At 38.9% G+C, this 19872-nt stretch overlaps 1 protein-coding gene across 1 annotated transcript in view; it reads left to right on the top strand.

Moving 5' to 3' along the window:
* The first annotated feature begins 9377 nt into the window (after positions 1 to 9377).
* LARS1 (leucyl-tRNA synthetase 1) overlaps positions 9378 to 19872 on the top strand; it is a 68229-nt gene continuing 57734 nt past the window's right edge. Inside the window, exons 1-4 of the mRNA XM_060143902.1 lie at positions 9378 to 9503; positions 16190 to 16308; positions 18127 to 18214; positions 18617 to 18697. Coding sequence (XP_059999885.1) covers positions 9498 to 9503; positions 16190 to 16308; positions 18127 to 18214; positions 18617 to 18697 — 294 coding nt within the window. The 5' untranslated portion in view covers positions 9378 to 9497. The remainder of the gene's footprint in view (positions 9504 to 16189; positions 16309 to 18126; positions 18215 to 18616; positions 18698 to 19872) is intronic.

The raw sequence follows: 19872 nt of genomic DNA, 5'->3' as shown, positions 1-19872 counted from the left end.
AATGAATGAGGCACTGGTTTCAGTCATTCAGTTATTGGGCTACCCTGAAGGCAATGCGTACACATATGTACTGGTTCAACACACCTATACTTAGTGCTGGTTACCAGATTCTGTGTTCTGGGCTGGGGCAGAGACAAAAGTTTAAAAAGTTATATCCATTCACTGCCTTTCGGGAGCTCAGGTTCTGGTGGTCTAAAATAGTCATGCACTGGAAATGATAATCAAACCCAAAGTTGAGTACATACCCTGTACTGGCCCTATGCTAAATATTTCAGTGTATTTCTGCCTCTCATGCTCACAGTACCTCTGTATAGTAAACAATATTCATAGACAAGAAGATTGCATCCCAGAAAGTCATGAAGCTAATGAGTGAGAAAACCCAGCCGTGACCATGAGTGATTCCAAAGCCCATACCTGTAACCTTCACTTAATCACCTCACTTGCAAACACTGACATATGAACTATGTGGTTCATTCAAATTTCATTCAACAAATATGTATTGATCCCATTATCATCTATTAGGCACTGCTCTTGGATAATACAGAGTAAAACTGATTTTAAATGAATGTTCTTTCCTTAGTTAATTAAGGTGGACATTAAAATGGATACTTGACAAATACTGACTTTTCTCTCAGTTTATTTATTTTCACATGAGGAGAAAAAAAGAGATGCCAGTTTATCAAAGACAAAAGAGATTATTAATATGGGGCATTGAAAAGAGAGAGTAACACTACAAGAAGAAAACACATCTAAACCATCCTTATTCAAACCAAGTTCACTTTCTTGGCTTGAGGGTAACTGTGCCTCCACCAGGAAGAACTGTCAATGGTGTGATTTCACACAAGTGTTGACAGGATTAGACAGGCTTTCCAAAATCAGAGTGTATTGTGCCCACTTCTTTGGAGGGATTATGGGGAGTTTTTTGGTCCTTATTCTCCAACGTGTGGCTAAGAATGTCCAGATGTACAATAAGAGAAGTTGAGGGTCATTTCTGAATTTTCTCTGTGAACGTTACAATCACAATTTGCTTCCTTTACATGCAGTTAAATTAAGCTTTGGTGGAATTTCAAACTAGGAAGCTCATGCTTACAAACAGACCCTCTCATGTCTGTACATTTGTAAATAATCAGCTAATTGAACAACACATGCATCAAAATATCAGTCTCTTCTGAGTCTGGCTCACCTGGAGCAGCCCACCTGGCTCAGAGAAAAGTCACTTCAGTAAAAGTCACTTGAATCTTAGTTATGCAAAGTCAAGGTGAGTTGACAGCCAAATAGTCTGTCAGTCAATTGGAATAGTCTCTCTTCGTTATGGAAATGACAGTTTGTTTTCCTAGGAGAACTACATTAAAAGGGATTTTTTAAAAAGTTGCTTCACACTAAATACCTCTAAGAATAGCTAGGACTTCCCTGGTGGTGCAGTGGTTAAGAATCCACCTGCTAAGGCAGGGTACACAGGTTCGAGCCCTGGACCAGGAAGATCCCACATGCCACGGAGCAACTAAGCCCGTGTGCCACAACTACTGAGCCTGTGCTCTAGAGCCCGTGAGCCACACTGAGCCTGCATGCCCTGGAACCTGTGCACCGCAACTACTGAGCCCACATGCCACAACTACTGAAGCCCGCGCGCCTAGAGCCCGTGTTCCGCAACAAGAGAAGCCACTGCAATGAGAAGCCCGCTCACCGCAACAAAGAGTAGCCCCTGCTCGCCACAACTAGAGAAAGCCTGCGTGCAGCAACAAAGACCCAACACAGCCAAAAAAAAAAAAAAAAAAAAAAATGGCTAACATAAGAAAAAAACCCAAAAAAACCTGACAGTGCTGAATGCTGATAAGGAGGCAGAGAAACTGGATCACTCACACTTCACTGGTGTAACGTAAAATGGTAGCTACTCTGAAAAACACTTCGGTATTTTCTCTAAAAACTAAACATGCAACTACCATATGACCCAACAATTACACTCCTGGGCATTTATCCCAGAGAAATGGAAGCATATGTTCACACACAAAAACCTGTACACAAATGTTTAGAGCAGCTTTATTCATAATAGCCCCAAAGAAGAATCAGCTCAGATGACCTTAAACAGGTGAATGGTTAAACTGTGTGACACAGCATACCATGGAATGCGATTCCATGCTTCCCTCCAACAAGGAAGGAACTATTGATACATGCAACAATTTGGATGAATTTGCTGAGTGAGGAAAAAAGCCAATCCCCAAAGGTTACATATTGTATGGTTCCATTTATATGGACACGTCAATATTCTGATTGTCATGTCTGACATGTCAATGTCAATATTCTGATTATGATTTGCGAAATCATAAAACAAGAATTTTGCAAATGTTGCCATTGGGGGAAATTAAGAAAAGTGTGCAAAAGTTCTGTCTGCATTATTTCTTACAACTGCTTATGATTCTACAATTATCTCAATTTAAAAGAAAGTTGCTTAGCACATAGAGAGCAGTGTCAACAGGGAGAAAAGGTTGAAAGTGGCATCTCTGGATGTGTGTGTACCAGAAACAGTCCATGCCCCATTCTCAAAGATCTTCATAGGGACCTCAGTCTGCCATCCTTACAGATTAGAAAAGCAAACAGGAGGAATGTGCAAAGCTCCACTGCAGTAGGGACTTTTTTTTTTTAAGCAGGAAATAGCAACAGTAGACCGACAAGACACCAGTTCCCTCTGGTTATTCCTCTGATATTAGAAGACAACTGCCCTCTCTTCCTTGGATTGAATAAGCCCCTTGGGATTGGGACACATCAAATAATAATAACTCATACTCCTTGTGTGCCAGGCACTCTGGCCAATGAATTCTGCATGGATTAACCTCTTTCAATTCCTGCATTCAGCCTTTCTTTCTTTCAAGAAATATTGATTGCAACCCTATCATAGGCAAAGCGCTCTTATAGGCCCTGGGGATACAGCAGCGAATAAAATAGGCATTCTCTTGGAGATCTATTTTAGCAGGAGGAGAGTGATGACAAATAAAGAACTATATCATATGTTGGGGGGGATACATTCTAGAAAAATAAGGCAATGTGATGGGAGAGAGAGTGATGGGGAAGGACTGAGCAGTGGTCTGGAGGGTGTTAGTCATGTGGATATCAGGAAGAAGAGCTTTTCAGGGATGTGCAAAGACGCTGAGGCAGGAACTAATTTGGCAAGTTTGAGGAAAGGAGGAAAGCAATAGGGCTGGAGCAGAGTGAGCCAGGAGGAAAGTGATGGTAGAAGAGGTTAGAGAAGTAGTAAGAAGCCAGATCATGGGGTACTTTCTTGGCCATGATAAGGACTTTGAATTTTTATTCTGAGTGAAACTGGAAGACACTGAAGGTTTTAAGCAGAGGAATAAAATTGTCTGATTTAGTTTTTTATTTTTAAACATGATAACTATGGCTGCCTCATGGTTATCAGACTGGAGGGGACAAAAGTGGAGGTAGGGAATCCAGTTAGGAAGCAATAATCCAAGCGAGAAATGATGGTAGTTTAGACTAGACCAGCACTGAAAGAGATAGTAAGAAGAAGTTGGATTCTGGATATATTTTCAAAGTAGAGTCAATGAGTCTTGCTGACAGATTAATTGTTGGTATGAAACACAAAAAGGAATCAAGAATGACACCAAGGTGTTTGGCCTGAGATGGGGAAAATGAGGGAGGAGCAGATTTAGAGAATGGCTGGTAGATCACGAATTCAGTTTGGGACATGAATTAGACATTAGACATTGTCTTAGACATTGGACACAGTGGTAGCCGGCCTCCAAGATGCCCCCCAATGATCCTTACCTTGTAGTTTTCACACCCAGGTATACTTTGCTCCCACATTGGATCAGGGCTTGTCTGTATGATCAACAGAATACACTAGAAATGACAGTCATTGACTTCCAAGACTCGGATAAAAAGCATTGTAGCTCCTATTTTGGACCTCTTGTTCTGGGGAAAGCCAGTCATCATGTCCAAAGGCACTCAGTCAACCCTTCGCAGAGTCCCACATTGAGAGGAAGTGAGGCATCTTACCAACAGCCAGGACTAACTTTCTAGCCTTGTGAGTGAGCCATGTTTGAAGCAGATCTTCCAGCCGGAGTAAAACCTTCAGATGACTGCAGCCCGGGCCAGCATTTCACTGCAATTTCATGAAAGCCCCAAGCCGGGACTACCCAGACAAGCTGCTTCCAAACTCCTGACCCACAGAAATTGTGAGTGATAATTAATGGCTATTATTGTTTTAAGCCACTAAGTTCTGGGTAATTTCTTAGGCATGATAGATAATTAATATAAAACTCCAAGTAGAATGCCAAGTAGACAGGTGGATCTGAGAGTCTGGAGCTCATGAGAGAGATTGGGCCTTGTGTTAAAAACTGGGGATTCATCGGCATGTAGAGTGTGTTGAAACCATGGGCCTAAATAAGATCACCTAGGAAGTGAGTATACCTAGATAGAAAGGTCATTAGGGCATTCTCCTATTTAGAAGGAAGGGGAGTAATATCCAGTAGAGTAAACTGAGAAGACTTGGCCAATGAGGCAGGAGGAGAACAGAGAAAGAAGAAATGTGCCTCAGGAAAGATGGAGTTTTCAACTGTGTCAAATGTGGTTCTTGCATCAAGTAAGATGATGACATGGAATTGACCATTGGATTTGGCATCATGAAGGTCATTGATGACCTGGACAATTCCATGAAATGGAGGAGGTGAACACATGATTGGTCAGAGTTCAGGAGAGAAAGAGAAGAGAGGAATCAGAGATAGTATGACACTCCTCTTGAAGAATTTTACTGTAAAGGGGAGTAGAACAATGAAGGTACCAAAAGGTGTGGTGGGATAGGGAGGATGTGTTTGCATTTCATTCTGGTTTTTTTTGCTTGTTTGTCTGCTTGCTTGCATTAGGTTAGAAGATATGTATGAATGTAGATTGGTATGATCTAGCAGAGAAATGAAATTTGATGATGTGGAAGGTAAAATCTCTTAGTAGGAAAAGACAATGGGAAAAGACATAGTTTAGACCGGCCTGATTTCATTGTTATTGTAAAAATAGGAATCCTAAGTGTCGTAAATGCACAGAAGAAATTTTAAAAATATAGCTACTGAAATTGGAAACTCAATGATATGTGATTGGTTGTCTTTACCTATTTCTTTTTTTCTCCTCCTTTTCTTCTTTTCCATCCGTCTGTCCATCCTCTCCTTCCCTCCTTGTGTTTCTTAAGAAGCCCCTGGACTACTTCACAATGGTGATGGAAATGCTGGTAACAATTTAGATATGTAGATTATCTAGGAACTCAAGTGTCACATTTCCCATATGACCCTATGACACGGCTGGCAATGCTCTGTGCAACGTTGACAAGAGCAGGCTGAAGCATGTGGATCCTGAGTCTGGAGTGGCATGGTATGAGTGAGTGATTTCTAATTCCCAAGAATTACAAGTATCACCACTTTAGGAGAAATCTAGGCAACAGGGGTTTCTCAAAAATTTGGTACTTGAGAAGTGCAACTTCTCTAATTTGGTTACATTTGTCTAAATATAAAAGTCTCTCTAATATGGCTACTTGTTCCTAGTTCATGTCAGTCAGATTTAGAATTCCCATTAATTAAATGACTGTCTTAGTCTGTTCGGGCTGCTATAACAAAATACCACAGATTGGGTGGCTTATAAACAGCAGAAATTTATTTCTCATAGTTCTGGAGGCTAAAAGTCTGAGGATCAGGGTGCCAAGCATGGCCGGGTGAGGGGCCCATTCCAGGTCGAACACTCCTCTTTGTATCCTCACAAAATGCAAGGGGTTGGGGAGCTTATGGGTTCTCCTATATAAGAACATTAAACCCTTTCAAAAGGGCTTCATCCTCCTGACCTAAGCTCCTCGCAAATCTTAATGCCAACACCTTGGGCATTAGGATTTCAACATATGAATTTTGTGAGGACACAAACATTCAGACCAGACCACAGCACTGATCAAACTGGCTTCCAGTATTCACCACTTCTCTTTCTTTCTCTTTAGATTAATCTTTCTTGAGTGCTTAGCCCATGAACCACACATTGGGCTAATCACCTTCCTTGGTATAGCTCATTGTATTTTCACAGCAGGCCTAGGAAGTAGGTACTATCATCACACACATTTTATATGTGAGGACCCAGAGTCCCAAGGTTGAAGGAGCAGAGCTAGCACAGGACAGAGCTTCAAGTCAGACCCCGGCAACTGACTCCAAGGCCAGTGAGCACAGCCATTGCACACACGCTTCCTCTGCTGCCCAGTAACTGTCGGAGGCTGCACATAGAGCAACCCCGGGATCAGCTAAAGTCCATAAAGCCTAGAAGGATCTCCTTCTCTTTATATTCATTGCCTAGGTCATTAAAAAAAAAAAAACTGTTCACCATTCAGGAAACATAAAAGTTAAGGTAGAACACTAATGTAGGAAAAAAAACCCATTTAAAAACAAAAGGTGTCTAATAGGATAGGGAAGTGACAACTATATTTATTTAGTGCCATGGTTGTGGAACAAGTATGAAAATAAATGCCCCCGATTCCTTCCTTGAACTGTGTCATATAAAGGTTGGGAGGCTAGGTAAATATGCATGAAAAACAAATATAAAGAGACTCAGAGACAAGCCAAAGCTAGTTATAGCTTTATGCATCTGAATTTAGAAATGCTGATTCAATTGAATTGAGTAGAGTGACCGGTGGGGTGGGTTTGGAAGAAAAACAAAATAAAATAAGGCAGAAGTGAGTTCTGTTGTGGCATTTTAAAGAATGAGCACAATATGGTCTGATAGTTGGTGAAGGCATACCACACAATTATATGGTGATAACTAGCTCAGTTAGGCTAGGAAAGAGATTATTATGCGGTGCAGGTAAGCTTTTTCTATTTTAATGAGATTCAGATTAGTGTTTATAGATCAATTTTCCTAAAATAGTAATAAAAATATCTGACATTTTAAAGTGCTTACTATATGCTGGGCATATATATACAGGGTTTATACCTAAATACATATTATTTCTTTAATCCTCTATGAGGTACTTACTATTATTACCTTTATTTTACAGTGGTTAATTGAACTGCCTGAGGTCACTCAGGTAGTAAATGATGAACTTGGTCTGATTCAGAGCCTGAGCTAATATCCACTATGCTACCTTTCTAATTTCATTTATCTAGAGGGGGTAATCCACATGGCATAGCAAAGAATCAATGATTCCCAATTAAAAAGCCATATTACTGAGCTGTAATAACTTTCATTTTCTAAATACCTCTTGACTCTGTTTACCTTTCTCTACCTTTACTGTCACCACTAAAGTCTAAACTACTGTCACCTCTCACCTGGACAACTGCAACAGCCTTCTGCTTCCAGTTTTGCTCCCTTTCAACCCTTCTTCAGAAAGATCTCTATGAAACACAAATGGGACCATGTCCCTTCCTTACTTAAAACCCTTCCATGGCCTCCCATCGCTCCCATAGCTTCAGTGTTTGCCTCTTCCACTAGAAGGAGGTGACTGCACTTGTCTTGTTCAAGAGTTGTATTTCCAGCATCTAGGATAGTGCCTTGTATATAGTATAAGTGAATTAAATTTTTGTCGAATGAATGAAAACCAAGTGACCCTTGAAAAATATATTTGTCACTTAAATAGGAAAATTAAAAAGAATGCAGTTGGAGGCATGGAGATAGGTTTTTCATAATTTTCATAATTTGTCATCACACAATCACTTGTTTATTTTCTTCTTTAATGGCTCATGCACTTTAGACTGTAAGTTCCATGAGGGCAGGGGCAGTGTCTGTCTTGTTCCCTACTATACCTTACGTCTATGTCATGTTCATAGGAGGTATTTAATAGATATTGGTTGTATGAATAATTTCAATAACCAACGTGGATTGCAAGCTGATGAGTCAAAGATGACAAATAGTACTGGTTAGGGTAGAATTGGAACAGGAAAGCCTAACCCTAGTTATAAGAACTGTGGATGATGAGGATTCTCTCATTCATTCAATAAATACTTATAAGGCACCTACTATGTGCCGGACACTGTGCTAGGCAGCCTCTGCTATCATAGAGCTTAACTCTAGTGATAAATCAACAGGCAATTAAAATTCAGTGAGATAAATTTCCCAAGGGAGGGCAGGAAGGGGGTGCTTCAGAGAATATTTAGGAACAGACATTCAACCCAGACTTGGGCTGTCAGGAAGTGATGTCTAAATGGTTAGTAGCTATAGGTAGAGAGTGTGGAAAATGATGTGGAGTATTTGTACGTGTAAGAGCCTGGAGGCAGGAGAGCCACTGGTAGGTTCTCTATAACCTAAGGTTCATTCTTAACTTCCTTTCATTCAACAAATTTTTATTGAGCCCATACCGCGTGACAGGCGTTGTGTTAGGCCATCATTAAATTTACATTTCAAAACTAATTGTTGAAAAATGTAAATACAATATATATTACACATATATAATTCAAAATTTATTTTTGTTAAAATTTTTATTAAAATTTTTTTTCCCACTATTCCATTAGGAAGACACACTTCTGGGCTGGGCACACCTGCACCCCTCCAAGTGCTTTGTAGATCCTTAATGATTATTTATTGAATTAATAAAGGAATGCATGTGAGAGTAACTAATCTGACCACCAGAAAGTGAAAGTCTTGGATCAGCACTTTTCAATACATCTTTGTTTGATGATGGAAATGTTCTATATCCGCACTGTCCAGAGATATAGTAACAACTAGGCACGTGGACTTTCCAGCACATGAAAAGTGGCTAGTGCGATTGAAGAAATAAAATTTAAACTTTACTTAATTTTAATTAATTTAAATAGCCACAATGTGGCTAGTGACTAGTACTTCAGACAGTTCAGTCTTGGTTGGTGACACGGATGAAACAGTCTGAGCTTGGCACTGGGACCAGGTGGAAGGCTTCCAGCCTCTCCTTTAATAAAATGGAGATTGTTAATAAATGGCTACAAAATGTCTAAATTCTGGACTTCTGAATGCCACCGACAGTGATAAATATCTGTGCACAACGGCAACGCATAATTAGCACCTCAGTCACTGAGGACGAATACACCTTGCATTCTGGCATCCTGACAAGACACCCAAACCAGCTCCATACGGTGAAAAGGTTGAACGCCAGCTATCCCCACGTTAGTCAGGGAGCACTCCCGGCAGTCTGCGACACCGAACTGCATCATGGGCTTTGTAGTTCAACATGCTCATGACGTCACTACCGGGTCCCCTCTGAGTGGCTTATCGGGTACACTTCCGTAACCTGTTTTCCTCTGGGAAATGTAGTCAATAGATGCCTGTAGGACGTGGGGTTTAGGGGTCTGGGAACTACGATTCCCAGCAGGCTATGAGATGCCCCCGGAGGTACTTAATTAGTGAGCCCGTGATTGCCTCATCAGGTGCGAAGTGTGTGCTTTAGTGTCGTGGTAGGCCTGGCTTCGCAGAGAGGGAGGGGAAAGGTTGTAACCACTCCTTTGAGGGGGATCACCGAAGTCACCGTCGTGGGTTTGCACAGTCGGACGGGCGGCGCCATGGCGGTGAGTTTTGGCGGGAAGAGGGTCCGCTAGGCCAGGCCTTGGAACCCGGCTGGTTACCTGCTTTCGGCAGAGTCTAGGGGCCCCATGTGGTAGCCACTGTCCTGAAGGGAAGAAATCCTTTTCTAAAGAATGGGGAGCCCTTGCCTCCCACGTTTAAGGCTTGGCTGTTGTGAGGATGTGCCTTTTCTTGCTAGCTGATGAGCGAGGCCCTGATATCTTTAACTTTGTGGACTACTTCATGTCACGTGTGTTATTTCACCAAAGTTTCTAAAAACTGATTTGGAGAAAGAGGAGTATGTGACATTGATTTCTCCTTTCAACAAATATTTTTTGAGCGCCTCTTTGTAAAGTAGACAAACATTTCTGCATTCATGGTGTTTACGTGTGTGTGCGTTACATTCTAAAGTATGTGGTAAAATATGTCAGGTGCCGGTAGGTGCTATAAACAAAAAAAACAGATCAGGAAGGAGTAGATCAAGAAAGGCTTTGCTGAGGTGGCATTGTGGCAGAAGGTAAGGGAGCAAGCCATGCAGCTATACGGACGAAAAGATTTCCGGGCAGAGCCAACAGTGTGAGTGGAGTGAAAAACAAGGAGGGTTTGTATGTGCAAAGGACTGTCATTCAGGGGGAGGTGATGATGATGATGATGATGATGATGACGTGTGTGTGTGTGTGTGTGTGTGTGTGTTGGGGGGTAGTGGTGGTGGTGGTTGATTGGTGGGTGGATGTAGGTCATATAAAGCCTCGTAGGTCCTGATTGAAGAGTGTGTTCAAGAATGAATGGGAAGAGAGAGACTGGAGATAATGAGTATGAACAACTCTTCTGAAGAATTCTATAAAGGAGAGCATAGGAATGGGGTAATAGATGAAGGTTAAAAGAGGTTTTTTTTGTTTGTTTGTTTTTGGTTTGTTTTTTTAAGGACAGGAGAAATTATATAGTGGTTGTATGCTTACGGAAATTGTCCTGTAGAAAGGGAAAACTGATAGAGAAAAGTGATGTTCCAGTATAGAATAGAGGGGGTGAGATCAGATCTACTAAGAAGTAGAATTTTAATTCATTTGGTCCCATTCTGGAGCTCATTCTCTTAATTATTGTACTATTTGCAATTGTAAACTATGGGGAAATTTCTTTTGCAAGCACCTTCCTGTAATGAAAGTTTTCTAACTCTGGAAGAAACCTTACCAATAGTAAAGAGTATAAGATAATAAACATGGAGTAACATGGATATAAAATTAGTTTTTATATTATAATTGTATTTGTAAAGAGCAAGCAATGTAATTTCCTTCATATCATAGGAATATTTATTTTATAGAGGTTTTTTTTTTAACTTTTTTTTTTTTTTTTTTTTTTTTTTTTTGGTGGTACGCGGACCTCTCACTGCTGTGGCCTCTTCCCGTTAAGGAGCACAGGCTCCGGACGCGCAGGCTCAGTGGCTATGGCTCACGGGCCCAGCCGCTCCACGGCATGTGGGATCTTCCCGGACCGCGGCACGAACCCGTGTCCTCTGCATCGGCAAGTGGACTCTCAACCACTGCGCCACCAGGGAAGCCCGGTTTTGACAGTTTTAATACCTTTTAGTTACATGTCAGACTTAGACCTGGGGATTTGTTGTAATAAAGATAATAGTCAACTTTAAATTTTTTGTTTTAAAATTTTTCATTTGGAAAATTTAAATAGTGAACAAAGTAGAAATAATAGTGTTATGTACTTCCATGTGCCCATCACCCAACTTCAATAATTGGCAGTTCAGGGCCAATCTCGTTTCAGTCGTACCTTCCCCAGAACCTCCTCCTCCACCTGTCAGGATTCATTTTAAACAAACTGAAGGCACTGTATCATTTCATCCATACATATTTCAGTAAGTTTTTAAAATATAATGAGATATTCTCTTAAAACATAACCACAATGCCATTTTGACATCTGATAAAAAACACGTGATGTCTAGTTGTCTCTCTGTGATAATGGTTAGCATTATTGATCATTTACCATGGGGCCGGCACTATGCTAAGTCCTTCATGCGTATTATCTCTTAATCCTCATAATAATAGTACAAGGTAGATATAATTATTATTCTCATTTTATAGATAGAGAAATGGAGGCTTAAAGAGGTTAAGGATCTTGTCCAAGTTCTACAGCCAGTGGTGCTAGGATATGGCCAGAGTACTAAGAGAAAGCAGAAATAAAAGTCAGAAGATGAGGGTTTTTGTCCAGCCTGACCATTTGCTGGCATAATGATCTCTGAGCTTCAGATTCATCATCTTTGTTTTGTTTTGTTTTGTTTTGTTTTGCGGTACGCGGGCCTCTCACTGTTGTGGCCTCTCCCGTTGCGGAGCACAGGCTCCGGACGTGCAGGCTTAGCGGCCATGGCTCACGGGCCTAGCTGCTCCGCGGCATGTGGGATCTTCCCGGACCGGGGCACGAACTCGTGTCCCCTGCATCGGCAGGCGGACTCTCAACCACTGCGCCACCAGGGAAGCCCTAGATTCATCATCTTTGAAATGGTAATCGCTGGTCTGCCCACTTCTTAGGGCGATTGTTGCCCACCTCTTAGGGTTGTTGTTAAGATCAAATAAGTTAATGTGCATAAAAGTTTTAAGAACTGCAGAATACTATGAATATATGGAAAAGTTTATTATCTAGTTCAGTGGTTCGTTACTGGGGGTGATTTTGTCCCCCAGGGAACATGTGGTCTGGAGACTCTGGATTATCACAACTGGGGGTATGCTACTGGCAGCTAGTGGGTAGAAGCCAGGGATGTTCCTAAACATCTTGCGGTGCCCATGACAGCCCCTGAAAACAAAGAATTATTTGGCCCCAAATGTCAGTAGGGCCAAAGTTTAGGAACTTTGCTCTTGTTAAATAACCTTTTAACTAGTTAAAATGATCAATTGTTGGGAATTTCCTGGCCGTCCAGTGGTTAGGACTCTGTGCTTTCACTGCTGAGGGCATGGGTTCGATCCCTGGTCAGGGAACTAATATTGCGCAAACCAAGCAGTGCGGCCCAAAACAAAACAAAATGAAACAAAATGAGACAAAACAGCAAACCAATTGATTAGTTGAGCAACCAATGAAGAAATTGAGACTCAGATTGATCAAGTGACTTGCTCAAAGTTATACAACAAGTTGATGCTGGGGTCAATATCAGATTTCATTACAATTGACCTTTGAGTTTTGAGGAACAAGTTTTTCTGAGAAGCAGAGACCTCAAAGAAGAGCTTTTGTGCATTTAGCACGCTCAGTACAGTGAAAAGAAACACATAGTTCTAAGTAACTTGTGAAGACTGTTGCTTTCATGGGTAGTTGATGTCATTTTTAAGCAAAAAATATTTGTCATGTAACTTCTGTGTCTATTAGCATTGGATGTGGTGCTGAGGTGACTATAAATGTTCTAAAAGTTGCTGTCTTCCAGGAGTTTACAACCCAGTTGGGTAAATATGAGAGATTATTTGGTTGCATGCAGTGGAAGCCAACTCAAGTTGGTTAAAGGAAAGAGGAATTTACTAATGATACAGTGGGATTTCATATGACGCATGACCCTAGGATAGGAGGTACAACAAGGCTTCATGAGGCCTTAGATAATTTTGCCTTTGTGGGCTGCTTCCTCTGTAAAAAAAAAATATTAGAAATTATCTTTGACAACTGTGTTGTATAAAGACAGATATATTAATATTATCTATTAAAGATTTTTCTTCTATCCAAAAGTTTAATTTTTTCTTCTGATTCTAAAAGATATTAAAATATTTTGTTGAGCCCCTAGAAGTATTGTGGGCCCTAGGCAGTGTGCCTGTTCCACCTACAGATTAAGTTGGCTATTAGGAGTTGTATAGGCTGTTTTAAGGGCCAGGTGGAAGTGACTTACTTTCTTCTGCTCAAAACTCCTTTGTCAGAACCTAGTCACATAGCTCCAATCTGTGAATTCTCCTGGAACCATGGAAGAGTATGCTTAACTGCCTTTGCTGCACTACCCTAAGTAAGGTTGGGCGTCTGTTGCTGAGTAAGAAAGGGAGGGAATGGATATCGCATAGGCAAACTGTCGTCTCTGCCATAGCTTTTTTTCAAATGGTAGTTCTTGCATGTTAAAATTGAAAACAGGGGTCAGCATGTATAGGAATAGAGAGACTTACTTATAACTTACAGGTTACTTGTTAAAAAGAGGATTTTGCAGTAAGAGGGGGCCAAGGAGCTGAGGGTCTAAGTGAAGTTGGTTGGTAGCAGGAATGGAAAAGAGTGAATAGATGGAGGGCCTTATTCTTTCTTGGAGAAGGAAATTCCTTATGCAGCCACATTTAGTTTTATGGAAATTCTTGGGAAGGAGTCCAAATTGCTTAGCAACTTGACTCAAATATGCAACCCAGTTCTTAGTCTTAGGTTATTTTGTTATGGCCGTGGTATGCAAAAGCTGGCAGTGTTACTCATTTCTCTTTTTAAATCTTTAAATGTTCAACACATATTTGAGAGCTGCTACAAGCTTAGACATTGAGGATATAATGAGAAATGAGGCACAGTCCCCACTGTGAACAAACTTATAGTCCTATGGGGAAGATAGACTGATACTGATACTGCGTGATTAGTGCTATCATAGAGGTAATACTGGTAGGTAGGAATATATTAAGAATGGTACCTGATACACTCTTGGGGAATCAAGGCAGGTGATCAGCTGGGACCTGAAGGATGAGGTAGCCAGGCAAAGAGATTGGTGGGGTATGAGGGCGGGGAGAATAGCTCGAACAAAGGCCCAGAGGGGAGAGAGGGAGCTTGGCACACTTGGGAAAGTGCAGGTGGCTTAATAGGCCTGGAGTGGTGGTGAGAGGGAAGAGGGAGGGGCCTGGCAAAGATGAGATAAGAAGGGCCTTGAGTGCCAGGTTTAAAGTATGGACTTTATCCAGAGAGCAGTAGAGAACCTCTGAAGAGGAATTGACTTGGCCAGATTTGTGTTTTGATATAAGTTCTACTCACAGCAATTATGATCTGGTCAGGATTTATAGAAATAAAAAATTTACTTGTCATTTTTATTTTCCTTTGGTACTAGAGAAACTTATGTCCATGACTTTTCAAATGTGGAATTCTTTCTTATTTCCTCTCTGCCTTTGTGGCAGTGTTCTTTTAATCCATCATTGCACCTCCCCTTGTAAGCTGACATTTCATCTTTCTGTTGCTTGTCCTCTTCTATCTTAAACTTGCTTAAAAAAATAAAAAGGAATAGTAAACTTGATTTACTAATCAAATCCTTTGATTTAAAATAAAGAAAACTAAAGGAATTCCCTGGCGGTCCAGTGGTTAGGACTCTGCGATTTCAGTGGCGAAGGCTGGAGTTCAATCCCTGGTCAGGGAACTAAGATCCCACAAGCCCTATAGCATGGCCAAAAAAAAAAAAAGAAAAAGAAAGAAAGAAAAGAAATATAAAACTGAAAATAGTAAAACAGAGTTGACAACTCTATGGTAGATTTGTACTGAATCTTACCCAATTTTAGTACTCTTATTTTTATTACATAATACACAAGGTATATTTAAGATAGTTATTGAAGAAATAGTGGTAAGTTTAGGGTTTTTTTTTAATTGCACAGAAGTCCTGTTTGCATAGTACTTCAAATTTGTGTAACCATTTTTAAAAATAGCTGTCTAAAAATCCAGTATATCTGTGATATGAGTAGAAAGCATGTTTTAAATGGTTGGGTGGAAGGACAGAGGGAGACATGACATGACTTGGCAAGGTCACTTGCCCTGTAGGTTGTAAAGGTATTCAGTATAAGTAGAACCAGGGTATTTTCTCATTTGAAAATGCTGCAAAATCTGGAAATGTTAGCCTGTAAGAAGGGGAAGAAAATCTAATTTCGGTTCAGATAATTTTGTACAAGAAAATAAAATTCTAGAAACTAATATTAAGTTTTCAAAACAGAATTAGGTTGTGTATGGTCCATTGGTATCCAGCTTTCCCAGTTGCCAGTTACATAAGTCCCATGTTCCACCTCGGCTGTAGCACATGTGCTTTTAGTAGCTGATTCTTTTTCACAGAGTCACATACTGAGAGGGAAGTTCTAATCCTTCTTCATTTTCAGAGTTAGAGTGATCATGTATGTTTTTTCCTTTTATTTTCATCCAAGGGTGGCATAAGGGATGATGGGAATGTTGCCAGGTAGATCCAATATGCTGGAGGCATGTTTGCCGTTCTGTTTCATTTTAATTTCATATTAATAGCCTGTTAACCATTTTGGAGAGAAATTCTTCATCAGCTTCCTTGAAAAAAAGAACACGCAGATGACTAATCTTCTCTCAGCCTCTACCCATTAGGCCTCACCATCCTCCTTTGGTGGGCATAATTGCAGCTGGGCAAGCAGGCACTGCACCATCCTATGCTTTTCTAAGTATTCATCTATTTTAACTAAATAGGAACATGTGACAACGGTGTTATATTGTAGTATCTAATTAAAAACAAGTATTTCACAGCTTTTTTATGTATTTAAGTAATTCTTTAGTCATCCCTTTGACGTCTGAAGTGGATAACCCTATCAGGTCATGATAGCCCTAATTTTTAGTCTTACTCATTTAAATTTAAAGATAACCATGGAAAAATTAATCTGTCAATAAACAGCTCAGTTCTGTGTGAACCCAAATTTTTTTTTCTTTTTTTTAAAGCAAGTCTGCTGAAATATAGAGTGTATTAGTCTATCTCTTTTGTGTCCAATAGGAAAGAAAAAGAACAACCAAAGTGGACTTCTTGAAGAAGATTGAGAAAGAAGTCCAACAAAAATGGGATGCCAAGAAAGTGTTTGAGGTCAATGCATCTAATTTAGAGAAACAGACTAGGTGAGTAATAGTTTGTGAAACTCTACACCTTGTGTTTCCAGAACCATTGGCTGCAGAGACTGCTCTGTGGAAGGAATAAGGCAGATTGTATTTACAATGTCTGAAACAGGCTGAAGGAGGTAACTTCCACTTTCTCTATTTCAAATTAGCATCCTCTTTCCTATGGAATCTTAAAGGATTTTTTCCTACGTAAAGGTTTTTTTAAAAACTAATACTTTTCATAGTTAGACAAAGGAAAATGTTTTGAAGTTTTATCTTTGCTGACTGATAATAGCAAGTCATTCTGTTACAGAGATTCATATTATAGTGATAATTATCTCCAAAGGCACAGATTATAAATTTTGAAGGATTTCTGTATTTAAAGATCTTATTTTATAAATCTGTATTGCCTTGATGTTAAGAATCGTTTATTAGAAGACAGACCATAGATAATGATATGATATTGGGGAAAAACAAAGTAACTGCTGCAACACAGTACCACAGTAAATATATGCATCAATTATAAGATGCGTCACAATTTCAGATACGTTGGGCTGTAGAAAAATGTGCTTCTTAGAGTTGAGGAAATGCACTGACAACAATAGCAATAATAGCTAATATTGAACAGGTATTGTTCAGTATGCCAAGGCAATAGGAAATAGGCCATTTTTTAACATGCATATTCTCATTTAATGTTCTTAGTGACGCTTTAAGGTTACCAATATTTTAATTTTTGTTTTATTGATGAGTATACTGAGACACAGAGAGGTTAAGTAACCAGCTTAAGATTGCATGGCTAGGAATTGACAGGGCTTGGACTTCTTATCAGGACTTTCTGATTCCAAAGTCTATCCTTGCTACTAAGCTATACTCTAATGGAATTTTTTTTTTTTTAAGAGAGGAAAAGAATTTGCTCTACTACAAAGTCTCTGGTGTTATACTTTAAACTATAATTTGAAGTTTCTGTTTGATTCTAGAACTTTGGTCAAATCTAAGGTAATTTAAAGTAATCAAAAGTGAATTAGAAAGTGCTTTTGCTCAGTGAAAGAAAATGAACTGAAGAAACTTAGAAATATAACACTGAATGAAAAAAGCTCACGAGTGAAACTAAATGATGTATTGTTTAAATGCATAGACTTATGTGCAAACTATTCAAAAACAAAGGAATGACAAAAGTAAATTTCAAGATAATGGTTCTGTCTGGTGGGAGGGTGGGGAGTAGCACACGGGTAGCTTCAGTGAGTTCATAAGTTGGATGGTGTGTTTACAGGTGGTCACTTATGAAGTGCAGGTGTGCTTTATAACTTACATATGTCTGTTAGATACACTTGATTCATAGAAAAAAGGAGTATAACATAATACATTAAGCAGCTTTAAAAAGGTGCTTTTTAAGGGAATTTACTACATATTGTGTAATTTTGAGGATGTTTTATTTTACCTGAGAGGCTTTGAATTGCTTTATATATATCTAATGAAAGCATATCTCATTTAATCAGTAAAACAGTAAATTAATTCAGTCTCCCTATTAATTTTTTTTTTTAGTATATCATTTTTAACTCAGTATTTTAGCTTAAGTTAAACCTCCAATATTTGTTACAAGGATATTTAGTTCTTTAATAGCCACCTATAAATATCTTAGTTTTTCTAAATCAAAAACAAGTTTCAATTTTAGAGAGCTTTTAATTTCTGGATTTATAAATTTAATTTTCAATGTCTGTTAAATAACTAAAATTTAAACAAGTTATTTATAGTAAGTGTCCCCATGACCCCACCCTTAATTGTAAAAGGAATTTAACATTTTCTTTTTTGTACTTTCTTTTTTACATGATTGTTTTGCAGCAAGGACAAGTACTTTGTAACCTTCCCATATCCATATATGAATGGGCGCCTTCACTTGGGACATACATTTTCTTTATCCAAATGTGAGGTAAAGCTTCCTCTATGTTTAATATAATGGGATGGGAGGGTCTTTAATAAATACTATTTTTAAGAAAGTAGCATCTATAGAATTTATTTCCTGTAAGGGAACTTAGAATTCCTTAATTTTAAGCATGGTTTTTATGTTAAAGTAATTTAATTTTTCTATTTTCACATGCTATATGTGTGTGTGTGTGTGTGCAGGGGTCTAGGTATGTATACATGTTCATAAGTAATTTCTAGGTTGGTGAAAAGACAGAAAAAAAAGGATAACTTTGCAATGACTATAAAATCTAACTGGTATTCTAAAGGAAGATGTGAAGAGGAAAACTCATGATCTTTGTGAAAAGTCAGAAGTTTGTATTCGTCTAGCATTTAAATTTGTAGTTTAAATTGAATTTTTTTTCTATAGTTTGCAGTAGGGTACCAGAGATTGAAAGGAAAAACTTGTCTATTTCCCTTTGGTTTACACTGTACTGGAATGCCTGTTAAGGTAAGATTGCTTTTGGGATTGCTTTGTACTCTTTTTAGCTTAGAGCAAATTAAGCTTAAGTTAAACCTCCAATTCAAGAGCTTGAAATAGGATTTTCCAATATGTACTTCTGTATTACGTTAGAGTGTTTTTTGAAGTGAACTGAATTTATTATCATGAAAATTAATTTTTAGAAAACATTTGGAGAAGTGCTTTAAGGGCACACATTAAGGTCTAAGTGATTTCTAAGTAATGCTGATATCTTTTGGTTCCTTATGTATTCATATTTTTGTTTTAGAATTAGATGATAACTACTAACAAGTAAAATGGGCAGTGTTTTGTGCATTCATGGCATATATAGGCTGTTGGCATAAAATAATAAACAATTCTATCATATTTTGGTCATTTTTGCAAGTGTCTTAAATTTGTCATAAATTCATAATAAAAATAATTTTCAATAAACGATGGGCAAGAAAACTACAGTTGAAAGGATTCCCTAAATCCTTGGGACTTGGGAAATATATCTCATTTCTTTTTGTTCTCCAGTCTTTTATTTTGAAAAATGTCCAACCTATAGGAAAGGTAAAATGATAATGCAGTGAGCACCCATGACCCTTCACTTACAGTTACCAAGTATTAACATTTGCCACAGTTGCTCTAGTTCTGTCTCTCAACATACAATACATGCACACTTTCTTCTCCCTTTTTCTATGAATTCATTGAAAGTAAGTTGGCAGACATCATGACGTGTCACCCCTAAACACTTCAGCTTGTATCTGTTGAGAACAAGGGCATTCTTCTACATTGTCATAGTCCCATTATCCACTCCACGAAATTGAGCATTGATGTATCCTTTCTGGTGGTTTTTTCCTTTTTATTTTGTGGATCACACTTTGCATTTGGTTATCACCAGTACTACATTGATGAGGTTGGAACTTCCCACTGTATCACATCAAAAGTCATATAATGGCAACTTGTGTCATTTTAGTGATATTAAGTTAATAACTGCCAGATTTCCTCATTCTAAAGGTAACTTTTCTCTTTTCTAATTAAAAACTAATCTGTGGGATGATACCTTAAGAGCCTCTGAATATTTGGTTACCCAGTAACTCAGTGGTTTTAGCATCCTTTCATTATCTTTGTCTTTCAGTTATTGAATTTGTGGTTGTAAAATGATGACTTTCTAGTTGTCTCAT

This window comes from Lagenorhynchus albirostris, chromosome 3 (assembly GCF_949774975.1).
Source record: "Lagenorhynchus albirostris chromosome 3, mLagAlb1.1, whole genome shotgun sequence".
NCBI classification, from domain to species: Eukaryota; Metazoa; Chordata; class Mammalia; order Artiodactyla; family Delphinidae; genus Lagenorhynchus; species Lagenorhynchus albirostris.
This window is presented reverse-complemented; position numbering and strand designations above follow the sequence as displayed.